The sequence below is a fragment of the Dipodomys spectabilis genome, unplaced genomic scaffold (genome assembly GCF_019054845.1).
Source record: "Dipodomys spectabilis isolate Male_0828 unplaced genomic scaffold, ASM1905484v1 ptg000081l, whole genome shotgun sequence".
NCBI lineage: Eukaryota > Metazoa > Chordata > Mammalia > Rodentia > Heteromyidae > Dipodomys > Dipodomys spectabilis.
Window position 1 is genome coordinate 24,245,643 of NW_024870758.1, and position 21,173 is coordinate 24,266,815.

Here is a 21,173-nt window from a genome sequence, read left to right on the forward strand (position 1 = left end):
GAATCAGACCCACAATTAATTTTTTTAACGTAGAAGGAAGTGATAGAATAAGAATTTAGTGGGCTGTAACAATCCTAAGCATGATGTCAGCATGGCACGTAGTGCATGCAACTTGCCAGAGGTAAAGAAGCATGAAAAAGAAGAGCCCAATCTGGCATGGGTCCTGCTGCTTAAGGTAATATGGTAGGTCCATGAAGCCTTGCCAAAGGCTCTGTCCTCTCAATAGGTCTGTTAGGTTGTATATATGCATGAGGAGGAGAATAACTTGTACAAGAAGTAAGATAGTAGAAAAATAGCTAACTCTGTTAAGTATCTAATGAGAATGGTCCCTTACCTTGTAACAAGAAAGACTGGTGGGGAAACTCTGCCAGCCTTCAGGACAGGGGTCATCAGGCTTGGGGGCTGGTTCCTCAGGCTCCAAGGGTGCACTTATTTTCTTGCAAATTGAGAGTGCTCTGAAGTTTCTGCAGTCCTTTACCTCCCATTTGCCTAGAGACTTTCCAGTAGACATAGCCACACACCCACCCGGAGATGCTGGGGTTAAATTGGAAAGTATAATTAAAAACTAAAACTTAAATTTCAAACATTTCGTAGTGTTTAAATACATATAGTTGCCAAGAATAATAATGATGGGTGTTACTGAGAAATGTTTACTATCTGTCATATGCTATACTAAAGAGATGAGTTAATCCTTAGAGCAAATCCATAGGACAGATTTTGGTGGTCATCACTGAGGATACAATTCAGACCAAGTGACTTGTAATGGTCATACTCATAAGTTGTTAATCCTGGATTTGAACTCCATCTGCTTCTAGAGCAGTATCCCAAACTACTATACTGCTCAAATAACAAATGTGAGCAGTTTTTAAGTAGTTTTGTTAACTTTGAAACAAAACCTTCCAAGACTCAGGCCCAAAGGAAGGCCTGGTAAAATGAAGGTAGAAAAAGATGCATGGAAACACGTAACTGTTTATCATTTTTCTTATGAAGGCTATGAATTTATTTGCTCATAACAACATTAAAGGATAGTTTGTATTATCAGATCTAGTTGTCTAACAAAGAATAAATGGATTTCCCATGCTCACAGGTAGTAATATGTGGAGCAGGGATTTCAACCCCATTTATCTGGTAAGAAGCCATGCTGTGTCCCCTTTCCAGTATATCACACTGTGTGAAGTAGGCAGAGTTCAAGAAGAATCACATACATTGAAAAGTAATGAGAACAACTATCTCACCAAAACAAGAAGCCATATAGTATCATATGAGCAGCAAGAGGCACCAAAAACTACAAAAAATAGTACATGCCACCCTGCTCAGGTGTGCTATATTTGTTCTGATCATCCATCCATGGCTTGCTCATGATAGGTCAAGCTAATTGGGAGCTGTAATGGCAAAGAGAACTTACCTGAAGGCTTTCTAACTCTAGAAACAATCTACTATTCTCCATCCCCCGAGGCTTATTCACCAAGAATGGGACATTTATTCTACCATAGTTGAGTATATATGAATCTCCTCTTATTCTTCTTCCTCCTCCTCTTTTTCTCTACTGTTTTTTTCTTTTTAAGACAGAATCTTGCTGTGTAATCAGTTTGACTATGACCTTAACCTCTGGAGTTCTGGAATTAGAGGTGTGTGTCAATGCATCTGGCTTTACTAAATCTCTATTTTATCTATTAGAATATCTCTATTTGAAGTGGAATTTAACCAAGAATAACATCTACAACCCCTATCTTCTTCTATAAGTAAAAAAATAATTTTATCATTACTAATACCACTCATATGATGGTTATTACCATGCATATAAATTTTGTGGGCATTTTCTATTTCCAATATTGTGTTCAATGTTAAGTTCTTATGTTCCAGGCTCTATGCTATAAAAATGGCTTTGGAAGTTGATTATAGTGGTTTCTGCCTTACTCCTACCTACTTGGGAGGTAGAGATCAGAAGTTAAGGTCTGAGGCCAACCCAGGTGTGAGAATCCATCACACTTAGTGGTTGGCATGATGGAACATGTCTGTTAGCTATAGTGGAAGCACAATGGCTGGATGCAGTGGCATTTGCTTGTTACCCCTAGTGACACAGGGAAGCACAAATAGAAGGAATATAGCCCAAGCAATCCTGGACATAAATTAGATTATACCTTGAAAATAACTAGGGCAAAAATAGACTAGAAGTGTGGCTCCAGTGATAAGAGTACTTGCCTTGCAAGAACAATACCACCAAAGAGGCTTTATGATCCTATTACTAACACATGAAAATATAATTATTTGGTGAGAGAAAAGGATACTTATAATTCCAATCTCATTCAAAGCCAAAATCCTCTAAAACACACTGACTTGAAAATAACCATATGCATTTTGCCAAGTAAATCACATTTCTAAGCCTCTGTTTTCTTAACTATAAAATCAGAAGGATTTCTAAGGCCCTTTCTGGTCAAATCTTCTGATTATATGACAGAATTGTGATCAGTACTCCATGTTGAAGAAAGATGAGCTGACTTTCAGAATGACTTACCTCACAAAATATTGCCTTCATAATTCTGAGAATAACAGAAATAAACATTCATTTGGAGAATGAAGTTAAGAAGCAAGAGAGATGATAATGTAAAAGCGCTCCAAAATAAAACTACTAGATTCTATTTGGGACTTTCATAGAAAAGATGAAAAACTCATATAGGTGGTTCTAGCTCTGTACCATTGGAAGGTGATTTTGGAGAAACAAGTTTTCTAACTTCTTTCTTTGGCTTATTCTCAAGGATTTAGTAGGAAAGACAAAGCCATTATATCTTCTTAAGGTTTATAGACTCCAGTTCTAAAGATAATCAATCCCCACACCTTTCAATAGCAGGTGAAGGATGTATTTGGGGAGGATGCTGTGTTTCTTTGGTCACTGTTCACTACTATAAGATATAAACACTCACCTGGCTCAAGAAAATTCCAGTTGGAAAAGGTTATAGCCTGTTTTATTCCACCAACAGTTGCCCAACTATACTCTCCACGGGAATCTACATCTCTCAGGCCAGTCCAGAAATATTTACTAAGAGATTTAGCATACTTTTTCATCATATCATTCAGATATTCTTGCTCAAATCTACAAATAAAATCAAATAAATGTTTCACAATTACTTTAACTAATTTAAAGAGACTATTTTTTCTCCTTAGGGAGATCATTTAGCCAAAGAAATCAGGAGTTAAAAGTAGCACATGTTTACTGATGATCACACCTGCTGGTGATAGTCAGATTGCAATTTGTTCCAAAAGGGACCTCATCCATGTATATCTTGTAACAGGATTCTCCATGTCTCTTCCAGCCCTACATCAGAATAGAAACATCAGTATATCATTCTCCAGACTTGAGGATGTCCCTGCCTGACAAAAAAGTTTCCACTGCACTGACATTTTGATTAGTAGGAACTGATGATGTGGCCAGTGAATTAATACATGTGATAAGGGTAGGGTGCAATTTCATATAAGGCCTCTAGAAGATTTTGGACCCGGCTCAGTCAGAAGTGTGGGAGCATTCTCTTTACCCATGGTCACTACAAGAGTATAATAGTGGTTGGTTGGTTAATTAGTAGACTGATTCGTTGATCTGATAAGTATTTGAACTCAGGGGTTTTGTGGCTTTTTTGCTTTCACCACTTGAACCATTTATTCCCCCAGTTCAGCTTTACCTAGTTAACTAGAGATAGAATCTCATAGAATTTTCTGCTCAGGTTAGTTTTGATTTAAGACCATCCAGTTCTCAGCCTTCTGAGTAACTAGGATTAAAGGAATAAGCCACTGGTGCTCAGCTGGCTGGGTTATTTTTGAACAGGAATGATATTAGTGGAGGAAGTAAAGGTACCAGAATTGAAGACAGTATTCCTAACACACTTATGGAAATTCATGAATAGGTAAGTCTCTCCTGTAAGAACACCAATATGGCATTATTCCTTGCTTTTTGGCTTGCTCTAATGTAAGTGAACAGAAGCTCATAATTTTTTGTCCAAGTTGGAATTGTTCAAGTTTCAACTCCCATCTGTAGCCAAGAAGGTGCAATTGTATTTATGAAAATTCATAAGGGTATTTTACATACCTCACCTGCAGGACACATCTTGTCAGACCTGGTATCATTCATTTTTTCTCCTTTTTTTTTACAAACATATTTGAGTTTCTCTTCACATGACTGGACTTTCCACTGACCTAGCTTTTTAAAAGAGAAAAAAACACTTGCTCACAAAGAAGTTATTTGCCTGATGCTCAATTGATTCCACAAAAATCATGAGTGTGGGGAGAAGTCTGTAGCTCCACAGCTCATTATCTCCTCACTGCCTCTAGGGTACAGGGTAGATAAATTTCCTATCTTGTAAGCATAAGAATAAAACCAGCAAAGAACACTGAGAGGAGAAGCTGAAGAAAGAATTCAGCCCATAGGACTCTACTTTTCGTGAAGGCATGAACAAAACTTATGCAGGGATTACAAACTGTGGGACATGTCAGCTAATCTCCCTGTCACTTTCCTCGTATGCATAAGGATGATGATGGCTACAAGAACTATTTTTGAAGAATTTACAGGATCAAAAGTTACTTTCAACTCTTCAGCCTAGATTTCAGAGTAATCTGATATGCTCTTTAAAATAATTTTGATTAACTAATTCATTTTGCTTTCTTGAATTAAATTTTAAGAAATCAATTGTGAGCAAGGTTAATTTTGAATGCTGGAATTCTAAGTATTCCTTCAGTTTACTTTTTAGCTTGGGACCTCATTTGTATGTAATTTTAAAAAAAATTTAGCAAGGATTTACTTTAGTATAACAAGACAAAGTAAGGCCAGAGACATTTCCTGCTCCTCAAGTAGGAAATGAAAGTAAAAGGTTTCTCACTTCTGTTTTGTTATGTTTTGTTTTGTTGGTTGGTACTGGAGTTTGAACTCAAGACTTCATGCTCACTCTGCTTGGAAAGCTAGCACTCTACCACTTGAACTGTATCATCAGCTGGGCTGTTTTTCTGGTTATTTTGGAGATTGAATTTCATAGGCTTCCTGTCTGAACCTTTGAATCTCAATCCTCTGGGTGTCAACTTCCTCAGTAGATAGGATTACAGGTGTAAGCCACCAGTGCTCAGCTCATTTCTGATACTCTTCTAAATATATCTCAGCTATCCTTTTTGTTTTTATTAGTAGCAGGGCTTGAACTCGGTGCCTGAGCACTGTCCTGGGACTCTTTTTGCTCAAGGCCAGTGCTCTACCACTTTGAGCCATAGCTTCACTTCCAGTTTTCTGGTAGTTCATTGGAGAGGAGAGTCTCACAGACTTTGCTGCCTGGGCTGGCTTTGAACTGGGATCCTTAGATATTAGCCACCTGAGTAGCTAGGATTATAGGCATGAGCCACCAGCTCTTGGTTCAGCTATCCTTTTAATTAGAGTACCAGTGTGACACTTTTCTAAATGTATCTTTATTACTGAAACTTTTCTAAACATACTTACCACATATTACTTCTACTGAGGTCTCTCTAGATAATGAGGTAATAATCACCCTCTTAATCATTTAGAGACTTTTACAGATCATTTTCCAGAAGAAAGTGATACAAAAATATAGAAGCCTATTTGAAGCTTTAACTTAAGGATGTTCAAAAACATTTAGACACTCTACAGAAATAATAATTTTCTTTGTGAATAAAGTACTTTTTTAAATCAAAAAATATAAAAAAGTATTCTTAAATTTTTATTTAAAATTAGAGCATTAGAAAAGCATTTTTCCCTTTATCCTCAAAGTAGGATTAGTTCAAAACTTAACCTGAGCATGAATGGCTACCTGTCAAATATTATACTAAATTCAGAGAGGCAGATAGAGATCAACCCCATCCTTAGAGAAAGGAGTCTATTAGAACAAGTTCAGCACTGAAACTGGAGTTCTAAAGAGATTCTCTAGATTCGTTTCAGATCAGAGCAGATGTTCTCATGGGAAGTGGATTGTTTATTTAGTAATTGCTTTCAATTACCTTTTCTTTTTGTCCGGTACCTATCAGATTCTAACCTTTTATTTTCTTTCACTGATTATACAGAAATTAACTTAACCAAAGTAATTATAACTTTATTACTAGGTGTTAACAATCAGGTTTCCTACCTTTCCTAAATAGGAAACACAGTTGGGAGTCTTGTTGAAGGGAACCTGTGGCTCATTCTCATTCCAGTATGTCAGAGTAACTTCAGAATCATCTGACCACTGGAACAAAGTTGGCATATTTATGTTCTTAAGGCCTGTCCATATCTCTTCTTTGACATCTAAAAGAAAAATTATTTGTTTTATTTTAGTCAATTACATTCTTCAATATATACATTATTGTTGACTTTTACATTCTGATGTGGGGCTTTAAAAGCCTCTGTGGTATTCTTAATTAGACTATTAAAATGTTGATGTGGCAAGCAGGTTGGGAAATGAAGGCTTTTTTGTTCATTTGGTTGGTCAGTAGTTTTTGTTTGTTTTCTGGGACCTGTGTGGCCCAGGTTGACCTGGAACTGCCCTACCTCAGCCTCCTTAATCCTTGGACTAAAAGCATGTACTACCATGATCTGCCTAATGGATAGTCTTATCAGTTTTGAGTGCCTCTGTACAAAGATCATCTATACCAGGATCTGTAAGCTGGGTGTTCCTGATATCTACTGCAGATAAGTTTTGTCTTCAGAAGAAAACACTGGTAAATGCTATTAGTTGTTATTATTAGAGAATCATAAAAAGATAATAACATAGGCAGTCTAGTATATTTTTGTTTGCCCAAATTTAGCATTTAAGTAATTACAAAAGTGAAATAATCATCACTTACTTTTTTTTAAGGAACTTAAATAGAATTTAGCTCACTGGCTTATTTTGTTAGTGGTTATACTATCAAATTAGTAGCCATTGGGCATATGTAGCTACTGAAATTCAAATGGAAAGAAATTAAGTAAAAAGTAATGATCCAGTCTCTAGCTACAATGCCCTAGCTACATTTCAAGCACTCTAAATCCATGTGTGACTAGTGGCTACTTATTGGACAGTATTGTCACAGACAGTACTACTAGACAGTACCTATCTGTAGGAGCAGATTATAAACCTTTCAATGCCACTAAAGGTCTGAATCTAGGGATTTTTTTTTAAAAAGTCTTAAGCCTTTCAGATAAGGTGTTTTAAAAAAACTTACCCCCACTATGAAGTTTTGTGACAACCACCTCCACATCTGCTAAGGAATGAATGCTGATTAGGTCACCATGGAAGGCTTTGCATTTCATATGTGCCTCATCCCAGGAGATGCTTTCCTTTGCCAGCAGATAGCAAAACCCATTATTTGGCAGCCAGCCTGCATCGCAGCGGGTATCTGAATATGTCCAAATATCTGGAGGGAAAGCAGCAATTTATATTCCAGGAAAGATGTATCTATTTTGAATCAACAATGTTGCAAATTTGTCTTTCTTAAATCATAAGGTTTCTGCAAAACTGGGCAATGTAAGGTCAGATAGTAGAGTGACATGAATTTTTGCTGTGCCTCATGTATACATGGCATCATGAGAATTCCTGCCGAGACTCAGATAATGATGTGAGCCAGCAAGAGCCATTTGTCATGGGATGTTAGCTGATACTGATGTCTATGTTGCTATGGAAAAAGCTCCTAGATTTATTGAATTTCGAATCCCACCTACAGTTGCCTTTGCGGGGCCAGAGTAGATGATTTCATAGGCCTTACCTGGCCTGAGAGCCAGATGTTCCCACCTCGGCTTTTATGTGATACAAATATGCTAAATGGCTTGGCTTAGACTATTTGAAGGTCATCTTCATGAGAGATTGCTCTTAGTCTTAACGAACAGGAAGAGTTGTGTGGTATGTTAGGTGCTAACAAGTTTTTTCATGGGACTGGGAATTTGTAGGTTCTTCTAGTCTCTATCTTTGCAAAGACTGCAGTGGGGTCAAGTTTCTTTTTCTTCTCTGATCAGCTTAGCAAAAGGATATGCATTAATGCTCACTGTTGAGCAAAGAACAGAGACAGTATTTTATATTCCACACTCAAGAGGAGGCAGAGGAAAAGGCAGTGGGCATCTCTGGACCTCTTCTTTCACTTCATCCGCTGGACCCATCACCCTCATGATTAGTGATTGTTAGTTTTGACTAAGATGAAACTCACAAGTAGAGGTCTAATTTTCTAGAGTAGAGTGGCAAGTATAAAACCCCACAGAATATTTCCACCCTGTTAACAATGAACAAAACTAGAAAATAGTCTGTTTACTCAGACCTTATTAATTCAGAACCACTTGGAACATTTGTTATAAGAAAACATGGTCATGCTAAAATTGAAGATAGTTTACGTCTCTTGGAAAGATAAAATTCAGGCTCAAGTACCCTCTCATACTTGCAAGATAACTCAATTAACTTTAAGGTTCTAAATAGCAATTTTATTACTATTAGATTTTAAAGAAAAAGTGGGGGAAATCACATGCAATTGAACTTAAAATAATCATTTTTCAGATCATAGTTTTTGTCTCTATGAATACATATTTTTACATGATTAAACTGATAAGTAGACATATCATTTTGTTCTGCTCTTTTATTTTCCTGCTAGCAAGTTATAATAAATGTGTATTATTCATTCATGTGGAAACATCATGATTTACTTAATAATTGCTACTTGGAGATATTTACTTAATCTATTATCAGTTGCTCTAATTTATTTTCATTTATACTAGATGCTCTGCTATGCATTTTGTTGCAGGGGCTATATTTGGATTGCATTAATTTGGGAGATAAATGTTCATTTTCTCCTATTATCTTAAATAATTTACCTATAGCTTTATTAATGTGAACATCATTTTTTCCTTTAAATATTGCTCTCTATGCTAGGCACCAGTGGCTCACACCTGAATCTTATCTACTCAAAAGGCTGAGATCTGAGGATCATGAGTCAGAGTAAGTCTGGGCAAGAAATTCTAGGAGACTACCAAAAAATAACAACAACAACAACAAAAGCCAAAAGTAGACCTGTGGCTCAAGTTGTAGAGACACTAGTTTTGAGCAAAAAAGGTCAGGGTCAGTGCCCAAGCCCTGAGTTCAAGCCCCAGGATCTACACACACACACACACACACACACACACACACACACACACACACAAATCAGGTGTACATCAAGCTCTGTATGTGACAGAGGTGCTTCTCTCCTCCATTCTTGCAGAATATTCTACAAATCTCTACCCTGAAAAGACTTCGGCTCTTTTTATCTTTCTCACTTCTGGAAATAGGTAGGGAATTGCTCTCCTTGTCTATATTTTATTCTGCACAGCTCTTTTTACTTGATTTTTCATTATAGACACCAGCCTGTCCTGAAAGTAAGAAAGGTGGGGGTGTTGTGGGGAATGGGTGGTAAAGATTGGAATTTTCCTCTGTCCAGTTTTCAACTTATTTCAGATATACAATACATAAGGCCTGTTCCTACAGCACTGGCTCTCAGACTTGAGCATGGATCTATGCTACCTGCAAGGCTTAGAACACAGACTCTTAAGTCCTGCCCTTATGGCTTCTGTTTCATTTATTCTGGGGTAAGCCCTAGGAATCTGCATTTCTATTAGGTATAGGTGATGCTAACTTGATCTTTGCACAACATTTTGAAAATCTCTGCTCTAAAGTAAAAAAATGATATCTGAGAACAGAAACATATTTTCTACCATGAATATCTGCCATCGACGAGCAGTTTGTATTTTTACCTGATATTCATTATTAGTACAATTAAAAAGATTTGTTCATAAACAGTTGAGAACATCTAATGAAAGAGTCATAAATCAAATAAATACTTTTCTGTACTGGTATGTCAGGTGAAGGAAAGGTGGAAGTTGGTATCTGAAATGAATTTACTGACATTACAGAACAAAAACAGGGAGATACCTGTGAGCTCCACCGTAGCGTTTAGTGGTTTTTTGCAGACATAGGGCAGTTGAGCTTCACAGGAAATGCTCTTCCATAGCCCAGACTCAGCATCCATTCCTGCACAACTTGACCCACCAATCACAGATTTGCTGGGCATATCTTTAAAGGATTTTCAAGGGATTAAAAGAAAGAAGTTAGGATCACATCAGTTAGAAAAAAAATAACTCATTCACAATCTGCTGCCTTTTGGGGGGCTTGAAGTATGTTAAAACTTTTCACTAAATTGAAATACATAACCTCAGTTGATAATGTGTTTATATATCTTTTTTAAAAATGCAAGATACAAAATAAAATCATTCTGATATTTTATAGCTAGTTTAAAACACAAAAACAAAAACCAAACTTCTGTCCTCAAGCAACTTCCATGTCATACCCACCCTGTGGTCAACAGCTCTTAGTTTACTACTATATAGTAAGTAATTTATAATATGACAAAATTTTTATGATTCTACAATGCCTCTAAAATTTTAAAGGTTAAATCAAGGGCAAGAAGTAAAGCTTAGTAAAACACTTGCCTTGCACATGTAAGATGACTTGATTCCAGTAAAGCATATACACTACACATACAATTAGCTTTAGAGACTCTATTTACCAAGATAATGGAGTATGAATTTATTAACTAGATTTCTTCTCTTCTTTTTTTAAAAATTTTATTTATTTTTTATTGTGAAAATACTGTACAGAGGGGTTACAATTAGATGGACAAGATAATGAGTACATTTCTTATCAAGCATTGTAGCCTCCTATTAATAGATTTCTGCACTAGAGTTAAGTTGCAGATAAAAGATGACATTGGTCAGACATGTCAAGTCCCCTACAGGACACAGAATGGTTCTTAGCCATAGGTGAAGTTCATTCTGCTCCAACCAAACCCACATGATTGCTCTGGAGGTCATGGGGAAAATACTCTGTTGTTTATAATGTGGACATAGTGATACTATAATTAAGACACTTAGAAAAAAATTCTTCTGAGAAAGAAATTAAGATTTGCGAATATTTGCAACTTCTACCTTTCTTGGTGAATGGAAAGCTCCTGTTTTGGTCATGTAAAAAGTGGTGTGGGGGGAGGGGCATATACCTAGATTCCAGTTGAGAAAGTTCAGTGGCCTGTGGTCTGACCATTCCCAGCCTCTAGTAGAGTACAACTGATTTAATCCAAGCCAGACGATTCTAGCAATGTCTTCTTTTCCTGTAAGAATTACAATTTTTATAGTGACAACCTACTAAAATTCTCTAAGTTGGACTAGATTTCTACAAATAGCAAAAACATAAAACAAATAACAAAAACCCAAGGGAAGGGGAACAACAGAATGGTGAGACAAAGGACAATGGGGGAATCAATGCAACAGTGATATACACAAGACAATATGTTGGAAATGATCTGTACAACCTGAGGGGGCGTGGGGAGGAGGCAAAGTAGGAGAAAAATGAGGGAAAGGGTAACAAGTTTAACAAGAAATGTACTTATTATCTTACTTATATAAGTGTAACCCATCTGTACATCACCTTGACAATTAAAAAAAGAGAAAAAGAAAAAAAACAGAACAACCCCCCCCCCCCATACCCATAAAGGTCTTGATTGTAGGCAGAATCTCTGTATGAAGCTGTCTAGACAACAAAGACAGATAATACTGATAGATAGCAATGCGTCATACTATTTAGTAATCCAAAGGATGGCATGTTTGTTCAATTCTGTTTTCCCATTAGCTTATCCAATTCTGTTTCTTCTAAGAAAGAACAGAAGATTCTCAGAGTAGCTATTTCACTATCTGTTTGGAACTGTCTTGTCCCATTTAGAATATTCATCAAAAACAATTTCCACTGTTCATCAGATTTTGAAAATCTGATTATATTTCAGACTGATAATCTAAATTCATAAAGCACATATTATTTTTCAGGAACTAGGGATATATAAACAAAGATGACAAAGTCCCTTCCCTAATAAAAATTTCAGTCTAGTAGAAGGAAACAGATATGGATCTCCTAAGTTATAAAGAATTTCTGGTATGGTGTCAGAAATAAGTATATACTCCATTTCATATGGTATTAGACTCAAAGAATACTTAAAGGTTTGTCCAAATTCATAAAGAAGTTAAGTTACACACATACTACAGTCAAAGTGAGTTGGAAAAAAAAGAAAAAGGAAGAAAGAGAAGCATAAATAATTTATATAGTTAGGATGATTCCTGATATGCCACTTAATATGTATATCCCACAAGAAATGGATGCAATCTTTCTTGTATGGTCCCACATATATTGAGAGAAGAATGGAAAGAATGTGTGAATTATTTACCACTTTTTTTTTTTTTTTTTTGCTGGTTGTAGGGCAAACACTCTACCACTGAGCCACCTTCCCAGCCCCTATTTACCACTCTTGAAGTAGTCAATAGCAAGGCTTTATCAATGCCACAGGAAAAGAATTTGAAAAATTAATTGGAGGTCAGGTGGAGGAAATTAAACATTTAATGATATATCTTATCAAAGACAAAGATGATACAGAGAACCAGAAAGAACTAACAGGGTAGAATCTTTATAAATTTGTTGAAATATTTCCAACAGTAAAACACTCAGTAAACCATTTCTTAAATCTATAAAACTAAGTATAACATATTATTGCTTCACACATACACAACACATATATACTCATTATGGGCTCTGCATAGAGAAAACCATATCCATACAGTAAGGGTTCTTCAAGAATAATTTTGACTATATATAATCTTTGCTTTACGGCAGATATTAGAACCTCAAATACCTAAAATAGGATTTTCCTGAAACTGAAACCCAGAAGTGGGAGAGACTTCCAGGGGAGAGAAGCAATAGCAGCACCAAGGATGAAAGGGGCCAAGAAGAGCAACTAGATAATAAAGTTCAAGAGATGGGAGGTACCCGGAAAGTAGATAGTGAGGACAGAGACTCCATTATTGCTCCTTTGAGGAACAAGAGTACGGTTGTAAGATAAGTATGTCAGAGAGATACCTGTTCTGCCATGCTTATTGATGTTCTATCCACAAAAGGCAAGATGTGGAATCAACTGTAATTTCCTTCAACAAATGGAATAAAGAAAATGTGGTCTACACACACAATGGGATACAATAAATCCATAAAAGGATGGAAATCCTGTCATTTGTGGAAACATGTAGATGCCTTGAGGCAGTATGTTAAATGAAATGAGTGTATCAAGGAAAGACAAATACCACATGCTCTTACTTGTCTGTGGAATATAAAAAAACAGTTCAGCTCACAGAATAGACTAGGGCTGGTTCTCACACCTGTAATCCTAGCTACTCAAGAGACTGAGATCTGAGAATTGCAATTTGAAGTAAGACCAGGCAAGAAAGTCTGTGAGATTCTTTTTTTTTTTTTTTTTTTTTGTCGGTCGTGGGGCCTGAACTCTGGGCTTGGGCGCTGTCCCTCAGCTCTTCAGCTCAAGGCAAACTCTCTACCACTTGAGCTACAGCACCACTTCCGGTTTTCTGGTGGTTTATTGGAGATAGGAGTCTCACGGTCTCTCCTGCCCGGGCTGGCTTTGAACCGCGATCCTCAGATCTCAGCCTCCTGAGTAGCTAGGATTACAGGCATGAGCCACCAGCACCCGGCTGTCTGTGAGATTCTTATCTCCAATAAAATACCAAAAAAGGTTGGAAGTAGAAGTGTGGCACAAGTGGTAGTATGCTAGCCTTCAGCAAAAGAAGCTCAGGGACAGTACTCAGAACCTCAGTTCAAGCTCTAGGACTGACAAGAAAGAAAGAAAGAAAGAAAGAAAGGAAGAAAGAAAGGAAGAAAGAAAGAAAGGAAGAAAGAAAGAAAGAAAGGAAGAAAGAAAGAAAGGAAGAAAGAAAAAAAGGAAGAAAGACAGACGATAAAAAAGAGGGAAAGAATAATAGGGAGTCAGGGACATTGGTGAGGTTTCGTTGAAGGAGACACAATCAGTAGAAACGAGGTATATGTTTTACTACATAGTAGAATAACTACAATAATACATTGTAGAGTTCAAAACAACTGAAGAGAATTTTGGATGCTTTCATCACAAAGAAAAAACAAAATGTTTAGGGTGATGAACATGCTCATTATACTATGTATATATATATATATATATATATATATATACACAAGCACGTATATATGTGTAGTAAATATGAATCAGAATATCACATTGTGCCCTATAAACATATATAATTACAATGTGCCAATTAAAATTGGAGAAAAAAATATGTCTCAGTGAAGTCACCATTTGATTAGATGTAAGTTTTAGGCTAGCGATTTTTGTCTCTTAATAGCTAATATGGGGGTGTAGGCATTGCCTAACATTGGGTGTAGGCATTTTCAATATCGTTCCTAGGCTTATATAGAAAAGAAAATCTACCTCCAAGTTGCCTAGGACATATAAGAAATCTCTGCCCTTCATACTTGTCCAACTAGTGCAGTTAGAATGTATTTACTTCTCATTGACATTCATAGGAAAAGAAACGATGAAAAAAGGCTAATGAACTTTTAACGATAAAAACAATAAAGAAGTTGAGTGTGGTGGTATACACCTGTAATCCCAGCTACTGGGGAGGCAGAGAAAGGAAGTTCTCAAATTTAAGGTCAGCTGGTAGCTCACATCTATAATCCTAGCTTCTTAGGAGGCTGAGATCTCTAAAGATCAATATTCAACCCCTGCCCAGGCAGGAAAATCCATCACCAGTTAATCACCAAAAAGCTGGAGGTAGAGCTGTGGCTCAAGTGGTAGAGTGCTAGCCTTGAGCACAAAAGCTAGGAACAGTGCCCAGGCCCTGAGTTCAAGCCCCAGGACTAGCCTACAAAAAACCCCAAAACAACAACAAGAAAAATATACAAAAAAAACCTAACAAATCAAAGAAAAGAAAGAAATGTAAGAGAAGTAATATAGTAAAAATATAAGGGCACTGTAGTTTTCTACACTGATGTTAAATCTTAATTTTGACACTTCCTAGCTGATAACATGGAGTATTTTTAATAATCAGTTTCTAATTTGGTGGAAAAAGTATTTATGAGATTTCAGTGACTGCCTTGCTTATAGTTATCATCTAGTAAATATTTATACTTCTTATAGCAAGATTTGCCTGAAATACCTAGCCAGTAGCTAGTAGTTTACTGTGTAGCAATATTGTGTAGTTATTTAAAGTTGTGTGCCAAAGTGAATAACAACCCATCTCTGCTTGCAAAGAACTGTAGTCTTCTAAAAGGTGAATGCAGGTACATGCCTGATACAACTTGTTTTCACATTAGACTGACCAAAGTACAGCTATGTTAATTACTTGGGAGAAACTCTGAACAAGTTCTATTTCCTCTCAAGCCTCACTTTTTCTTTTCGGGGGAGGGAGTGTGTGCTGGTCCTAGGGCTTGAACTCTGGGCCTGGGTGCTGTCCCTGAACTCTTCAGCTCAAGGCAAGTGCTCTACCACTTAAGCCACAGCATCACTTCTGGTTTTCTGGTGGTGAACTGGAGATAAGAGTCTCACAGACTTTCCTGCCCTGCTCTTTATACTGTGATCTTCTGGCCTCCGCCTCTTGAGTAGCTACGATTACTGATGTGAACCACCAGCACCCAGCAGGTTTCTCAATTTTTAATAATAATATAAGAATTTCTGTTTATAAAGTTTCTTTTTAAGATGTGTGCAAAAATCTTATGGGGAAAGTTGTAAGGTTTTACTGAGTACATAAAGTTCTACATAAATAGAAAGTCATACCATTTTCATGGATGAGAAGACTTAATGTAGAGACAGCAATGTCATTCTAATTCATCTATAATTCAATAGAATTACAATCAAACTCCTAGGGTTTGCACCAAAATTAATAAGGTAATCTCAAAAAAACCTCATATGAAAGACTAAATGGTCTCTTAGTTTATTTTCCATTCTAGTCAATGTGGTTTAAATTTTATACCTAAAAAATTTAAATCAGCATTATTACCCTGCAAACAAACAAAATCTCATCTACTTGTTCATGTTATTAGAGCCACTTGAAGATGTCTTAGAACCTCACTAAAATGTGAGGACTTTTCATTGAGGCTACCTAAACTCAACCATCTGCTTCACCATTTTTTTGTTTTGTTTTGTTTTTTTGGTGTTCGTCCTGGGGGTTGACCTCACAGCCTGGCTGCTGAGCTTCTTTTTAATCAAGACTAGTGCTCTATCACTTGGACTACTACTTTTAGCTTTTTGGTGGTTAACTGGAGACAAGAGTTTCATGGACTTTCTTGTCCAGACTGGCTTTCAACCACCATCCTCATATCTCAGCCTTTGGAATAGGTAGGATTGTAAGTGTGAGCCACTGGCACCTACCTAGCTGCTTTACTTTCTTAGAATTCTCTACTTTTTGATATCTACAGATTGAAAGCTCACTTTCATAAAAATCCCTCAGTTTAGAATTTAGTCTAATTTAATCTTGCAATCTTGTTTTCTAAAAATCAATCTCTTTAGTGTCTATTTCAAGATTCATTTTTACTACATGAAATACATTTATATTCAGTGATTATGGACTTCAAGGTTTAATCCCAGGGGAAGCCATAAAGGAAACACATGAAACAACACACTGGGATATGAAAAGTAGACGAAAGCATTTCATATTTTCAGCAGTGTTTTCTGCCACATGCAAGTTAAACCCACCTGTGAGGTAAGTTAATTCAGCAGCACTGTTGATGCTCAGTAGATCAGCTCCTTGATTCTGACATGAAACATAAGCTTCTTTCCAGGAAAGAGCTGTCTGAGTATTAAATTGATAACAACTTCCAATCTGCTCATTCTTTTCCCAATTACCTTCACAGCCATTTTCTGTTGATAAAAAGATAAGTTACTGATCGTAAACTCAGCTCATAATGTTTTCTATTACTCAGAATTCTTACAAGTACCATAATCCAATTATCATATGCTTAGAAGGTGCTAAAATGGAGGCTATCACCATGTTTCAGTCCTCTAATGACACAAGGAAACTGAAGCCAGAGGACACTCTCTCTTTATCTTGACCACTATAATGTCATATTTCTGCTTACAATCCTTCTTGCCCTCTGCCTGAAGGCAGGAGTCTCAATCTGTACAGTGTAAAATACTGAAAAGAAATGAAAGAAAAGCTTGCCTGAATCTGGTGCAGAGGAGCCTGACCACTGGCTGCACTGGGGTATGTATGTACATAGACATGCTGCTTAAATGGCCAGGGTATAGAATACAATGACTACCTTATTTCACAAACAAATCCAAGTTTCTCTTTAATATTTTAATAGGTGACTTTATGAGACAATATTATGCAATCACTACTTATATATGTGTACATATAGGTATATAAACATGAATATATGGCAGAATGTACATAGTATTCTGTAACAGATACATAAAAGTATCTATAACTTCATGCCAAACACTAATTGCTCATGTCTGTAATCCTGGCTACTCAAGAAGCTGAGAGCAAAGGTTTCCAGTCTGAAGGCAGTCCCAGCAAAAGAATTTATGAGACAGAAAATTCTGGACTGGAGGCATGGCTTAAGTGGTAGAGCACTATCTGTGAAAAGGCAAGTCAAGTAAGAGTGTGAGACCCTAAATTTAAGCTCCAGTACTGGCACACACACAAAAAGTATATATAACTTAAAAGAATAGTCATGCTATGATGTGGATAAATTGTATAGATCTAGAGACAACTGGTTTAAAATTATACTCATAGCTTCCCATAAGCTCCTAAGAAGAGGGGAAAAATGAAAACCACTGTAGTAGCCTGTGTCCTTGGGTCCCAAGTTTCACTCAGGGGCATTTCCAGAGGACTTTCATAACCAGTTCCATATCCAATGACAAAGTTGTGGAGCTATACACTGGAAAGGACTTTGGAAATCCTCTGGTTGAACACATTCATTTCACAGAGGTGAACAAAGTCCCACAGGTGTTTGTGGTAGAGCTATAATCAGAACATTGATCTTTTTCTGGAGTTTTTCTGAATGACACACTTTTTTTCCCCAACCACTTTTCTATGGTGTAAATAGTAACAGATATAATGACATCTGGCGAAAACAAAATAGAGCAAATTTGCGAGTACATTCATTATCACAGAGACCCTCTGCTCATAAATTCAGGAGCTCCTGGTGGAATGGCAATGTGTTTGCTATATAATACTACATCCATGGCTTGGCAGTCCTTAGGCTTGATAAATGCACAGTCTTGCCTCTTCCATGAAATTTATTTCTGGGAGCCTCCTAAATGCATTAGTCTCTCTCCCAATTACCCAAAAAGAGGCTAGAGGCACCAAAAACATTAAAAACAAAACTAAGGGTCTGAATTAGATAATCTCTAAGTTCCCTTTCTCATCTGAAGTTTCAGAACCACACTACAGGGAGAAGAAAATGAAATAGACAGTTGACCACACTCTGCTGGTTGCGGCTTGTCTATATTTCAGTAGATTTAGGTTTTGACTAGGGCCTCGACCTAGACAAATAATTCTACAACTGTGAGCCCCTGAAAAACATCATCAATACTAACTGGAAATTTGTTAAACAGCAGCTTTTTTGGCTTCCACCCCAAATGCACTGAATCAGAATCTTTGGAGCCCTAATAACCTGTGTTCTAACAAATGCTCCCAGTGATCATGTTGCACCTGGAAGTTTGAGAGTCACTGGTCTAGTCTAACCTCTTCAGGTAGCAGAGAATTCTGCAGTGTGAGGCTCAAATTCCCTTAAGGAGGGATCAGCATTCTAATTACCATTAGGCTGGCTACTCAATGAAACAGGATAAGATACCTGTTTGGGGAAAGATCCTCACAGCCAAATTTCCTGAGTGTGAGACCTAGATCTAATGTTTATTAGGTTTGTGACCTTTGGCAAGTTTTATAGTTCACCTGTGCCTTAATATGCTTATCTGCAAACAAGAATAAATGGTACTACTATCTTTTAGGATTGCTATGAGGAAAGAATTAGTTGATAGAGGTTGCTAACTTAGAACAGTACCTAACCTGGCAGAGCCACTTAAGCATGAATATTGTTTAGATATGGAGCGCTTTCCTTTCTTTTTTTCCACAGATTCATTCAGCCTATTGTCCATCAAATAATGTTCATTCAGCACCTATCTCATATTAGGTACTATGATCCTTTAAAACTAATTGATAAGAAACTGTATCTTAGCTATGTGTCAGGTAACAACATAATTGCAACTTTGGTATCTCCCTCCATTTATAAAGATGAGTGAATTTTTTAATATGCTAAAAAATTGCTTATAATTATGCTGAAGAGTTTGCTTCTAGTAAGAAGCATCTAGAAAGTATGCTCTGAGCAACACATAGGAATAGAGAGAACAGTGTCACCAATTTTGATAAGGCCAACAATATCTGTCCTCTCCCCTAAAAGTCTTCAACATACTAAAAGCTTTCATCTGACCAACTAACTTCCTGTTATTCTTGTTTTCTTATAAAACACACAAAGTTTTCTTCTGTTCTGGCTTCAGTGCTGTATAATCCAGTTTCTTCTACTAGTCTTCTGGAACTGCAATTTCCTAACTGCTCATGACTTTTCCACTTCCCCTTCAGGTATCTATGCTGCCCACACTTCCCTTCTCCTTTGTCTTCCTTGACACAATTTGTCTTGTTTCTCTTCTTGATTTGCTTCTGAAAGTAAATTCAGAGTTACACATTATTTCTTTCTCTTCCTCCAAACATGCATTCCTTAGCTAGAATGTTATTTGTTGCAAACACTTTTGCATCAGGTTGAATTCTTCCTTCTCCCTTTGACTCATAAATAGTAGCCTCTTCTTCCCATACTTGAAGTTCACCACCCGATACATACCTGGTTTTAAGCAGATGCCCCACTTTTGATCATATGCATAATTGAAGGTGGTGGCACACCATGGCCCACTGTGATCTTCATCAAGGACACAGTCATGATACCATATTCCATCCATTAAGAATGGAAATTCACAAGGTCTCCCATAGGAGTTCCCATCTCTGGTATATATTTCTGTGGGTAAAGGAGGAAATAGAGGAAAGGATAGTTAGAAAGTGCATAATCACCTTCAGTTATATGTTTTCTTTTTTTAAAAATTTTTGGTTGAGGGGGCCTGAACTCTGGGGCTGGGTGCTGTCCCTCAGTTCCTCAGCGCAAGGCTAGCACCCTACCACTTGAGCCACAGCGCCACTTCTGGCTTTTTCTGCTTAGGTGGTGCTGAGGAATCGAACCCAGGGTTTCATGCATGCAAGGCAAGCACTCTATCACTGAGCCACCTTCCCAGCCCCCAGTTATATGCTTTCTAAAAGTGCTTTTTTTTTTAAAGTATTGTTTTCACACATGAGAATACAATTTTAAAAAGCTATACAGTGCAAAGAGCATGGACTTTGGGTCTGGGCTTGAGTGCTAGGTCCCCTGGTGGTCCTGTGAAGGCTCTGAACTATATTTGAAAATTGGAAATGTTAGTATTTGTGTAACACTTTTTTCTTTTTTCTTTTGTTCTTAAACTGTGCTTTAGAGAAGTGATAAAAGTTCCTGGCTACATACTCCACCACAGGTGGCAGAGGAAGCACTTTACCAGAAAGGGTACCTTGACCAAGATTCTATTCTCCTCCATTTTCTTCAGCAAGTGAAGAACCAAAGAAATAATTTGGTATCACAGAGGATGTATGTGGACTTTGAACCACCCATGTAAGCAGAAAGAAGGATTAACAAACACTTCACTGCTCAATGGAGTTGAGGCTGTGTGTTTTAAGAAAATGAGAGGAAGAACTGCCAATTCCTGGGTAGGTTCTTGGGAAGGATCTAGCGCAAAGTAATTCAGATTATAAAAGAACTAGTCTCAACAAGACAGACAGGGGAGCAGCTGGTAGCTGGTGGGGTAGCAGATCTAGGTTTTATTTTCATCCTTTTCCCTGGAACCTGGAGAGACACTGAAAAATGATCCAAATGCAGACATACCTGGAAATGATGGAAGATGTGCTCAATACTTATGTCAGTGATAGTTCTCCTGAAAAAGTGTTTTAAAATAGAACAGCTAACCCTGTATCTATTCCTGTCACCTTTTCTCTAGATGCTCAATTTGTTTAAAAGCTTGGTCATTATCAGATTCAATAATAGCTATTAAGTAAAGGCACAGTCATTAAATCTCACCAAGTGTCCTTCAAAACATCTCACAGATTTGCCTAAAAGTATGTTCAAGACAGTATTTGATTCCACACCATTTTTTCATTCTCACCCATTCATCTGCCTGAAGTGTGAGACTTAGTTTGGAAAGCATTAACAGTTTGGAATGTATTAAGTAGCAGTATA

The 21,173-nt window shown here is 37.1% G+C and overlaps 1 protein-coding gene across 2 annotated transcripts in view; it reads right to left on the reverse strand.

Annotated features, from left to right (window-relative positions):
- Ly75 (lymphocyte antigen 75) overlaps nucleotides 1–21,173 on the reverse strand; it is an 80,898-nt gene that overhangs the window by 50,268 nt on the left and 9,457 nt on the right. For both annotated transcript variants that reach the window (XM_042683462.1, XM_042683463.1), the window contains exons 3-12: nucleotides 19,704–19,874; nucleotides 16,558–16,722; nucleotides 11,005–11,115; nucleotides 9,885–10,025; nucleotides 7,162–7,353; nucleotides 6,108–6,265; nucleotides 4,079–4,189; nucleotides 3,225–3,313; nucleotides 2,922–3,091; nucleotides 335–534 (exon numbers count right to left, since the gene is read on the reverse strand). In XM_042683462.1, coding sequence (XP_042539396.1) covers nucleotides 335–534; nucleotides 2,922–3,091; nucleotides 3,225–3,313; nucleotides 4,079–4,189; nucleotides 6,108–6,265; nucleotides 7,162–7,353; nucleotides 9,885–10,025; nucleotides 11,005–11,115; nucleotides 16,558–16,722; nucleotides 19,704–19,874 — 1,508 coding nt within the window. The remainder of the gene's footprint in view (nucleotides 1–334; nucleotides 535–2,921; nucleotides 3,092–3,224; nucleotides 3,314–4,078; nucleotides 4,190–6,107; nucleotides 6,266–7,161; nucleotides 7,354–9,884; nucleotides 10,026–11,004; nucleotides 11,116–16,557; nucleotides 16,723–19,703; nucleotides 19,875–21,173) is intronic.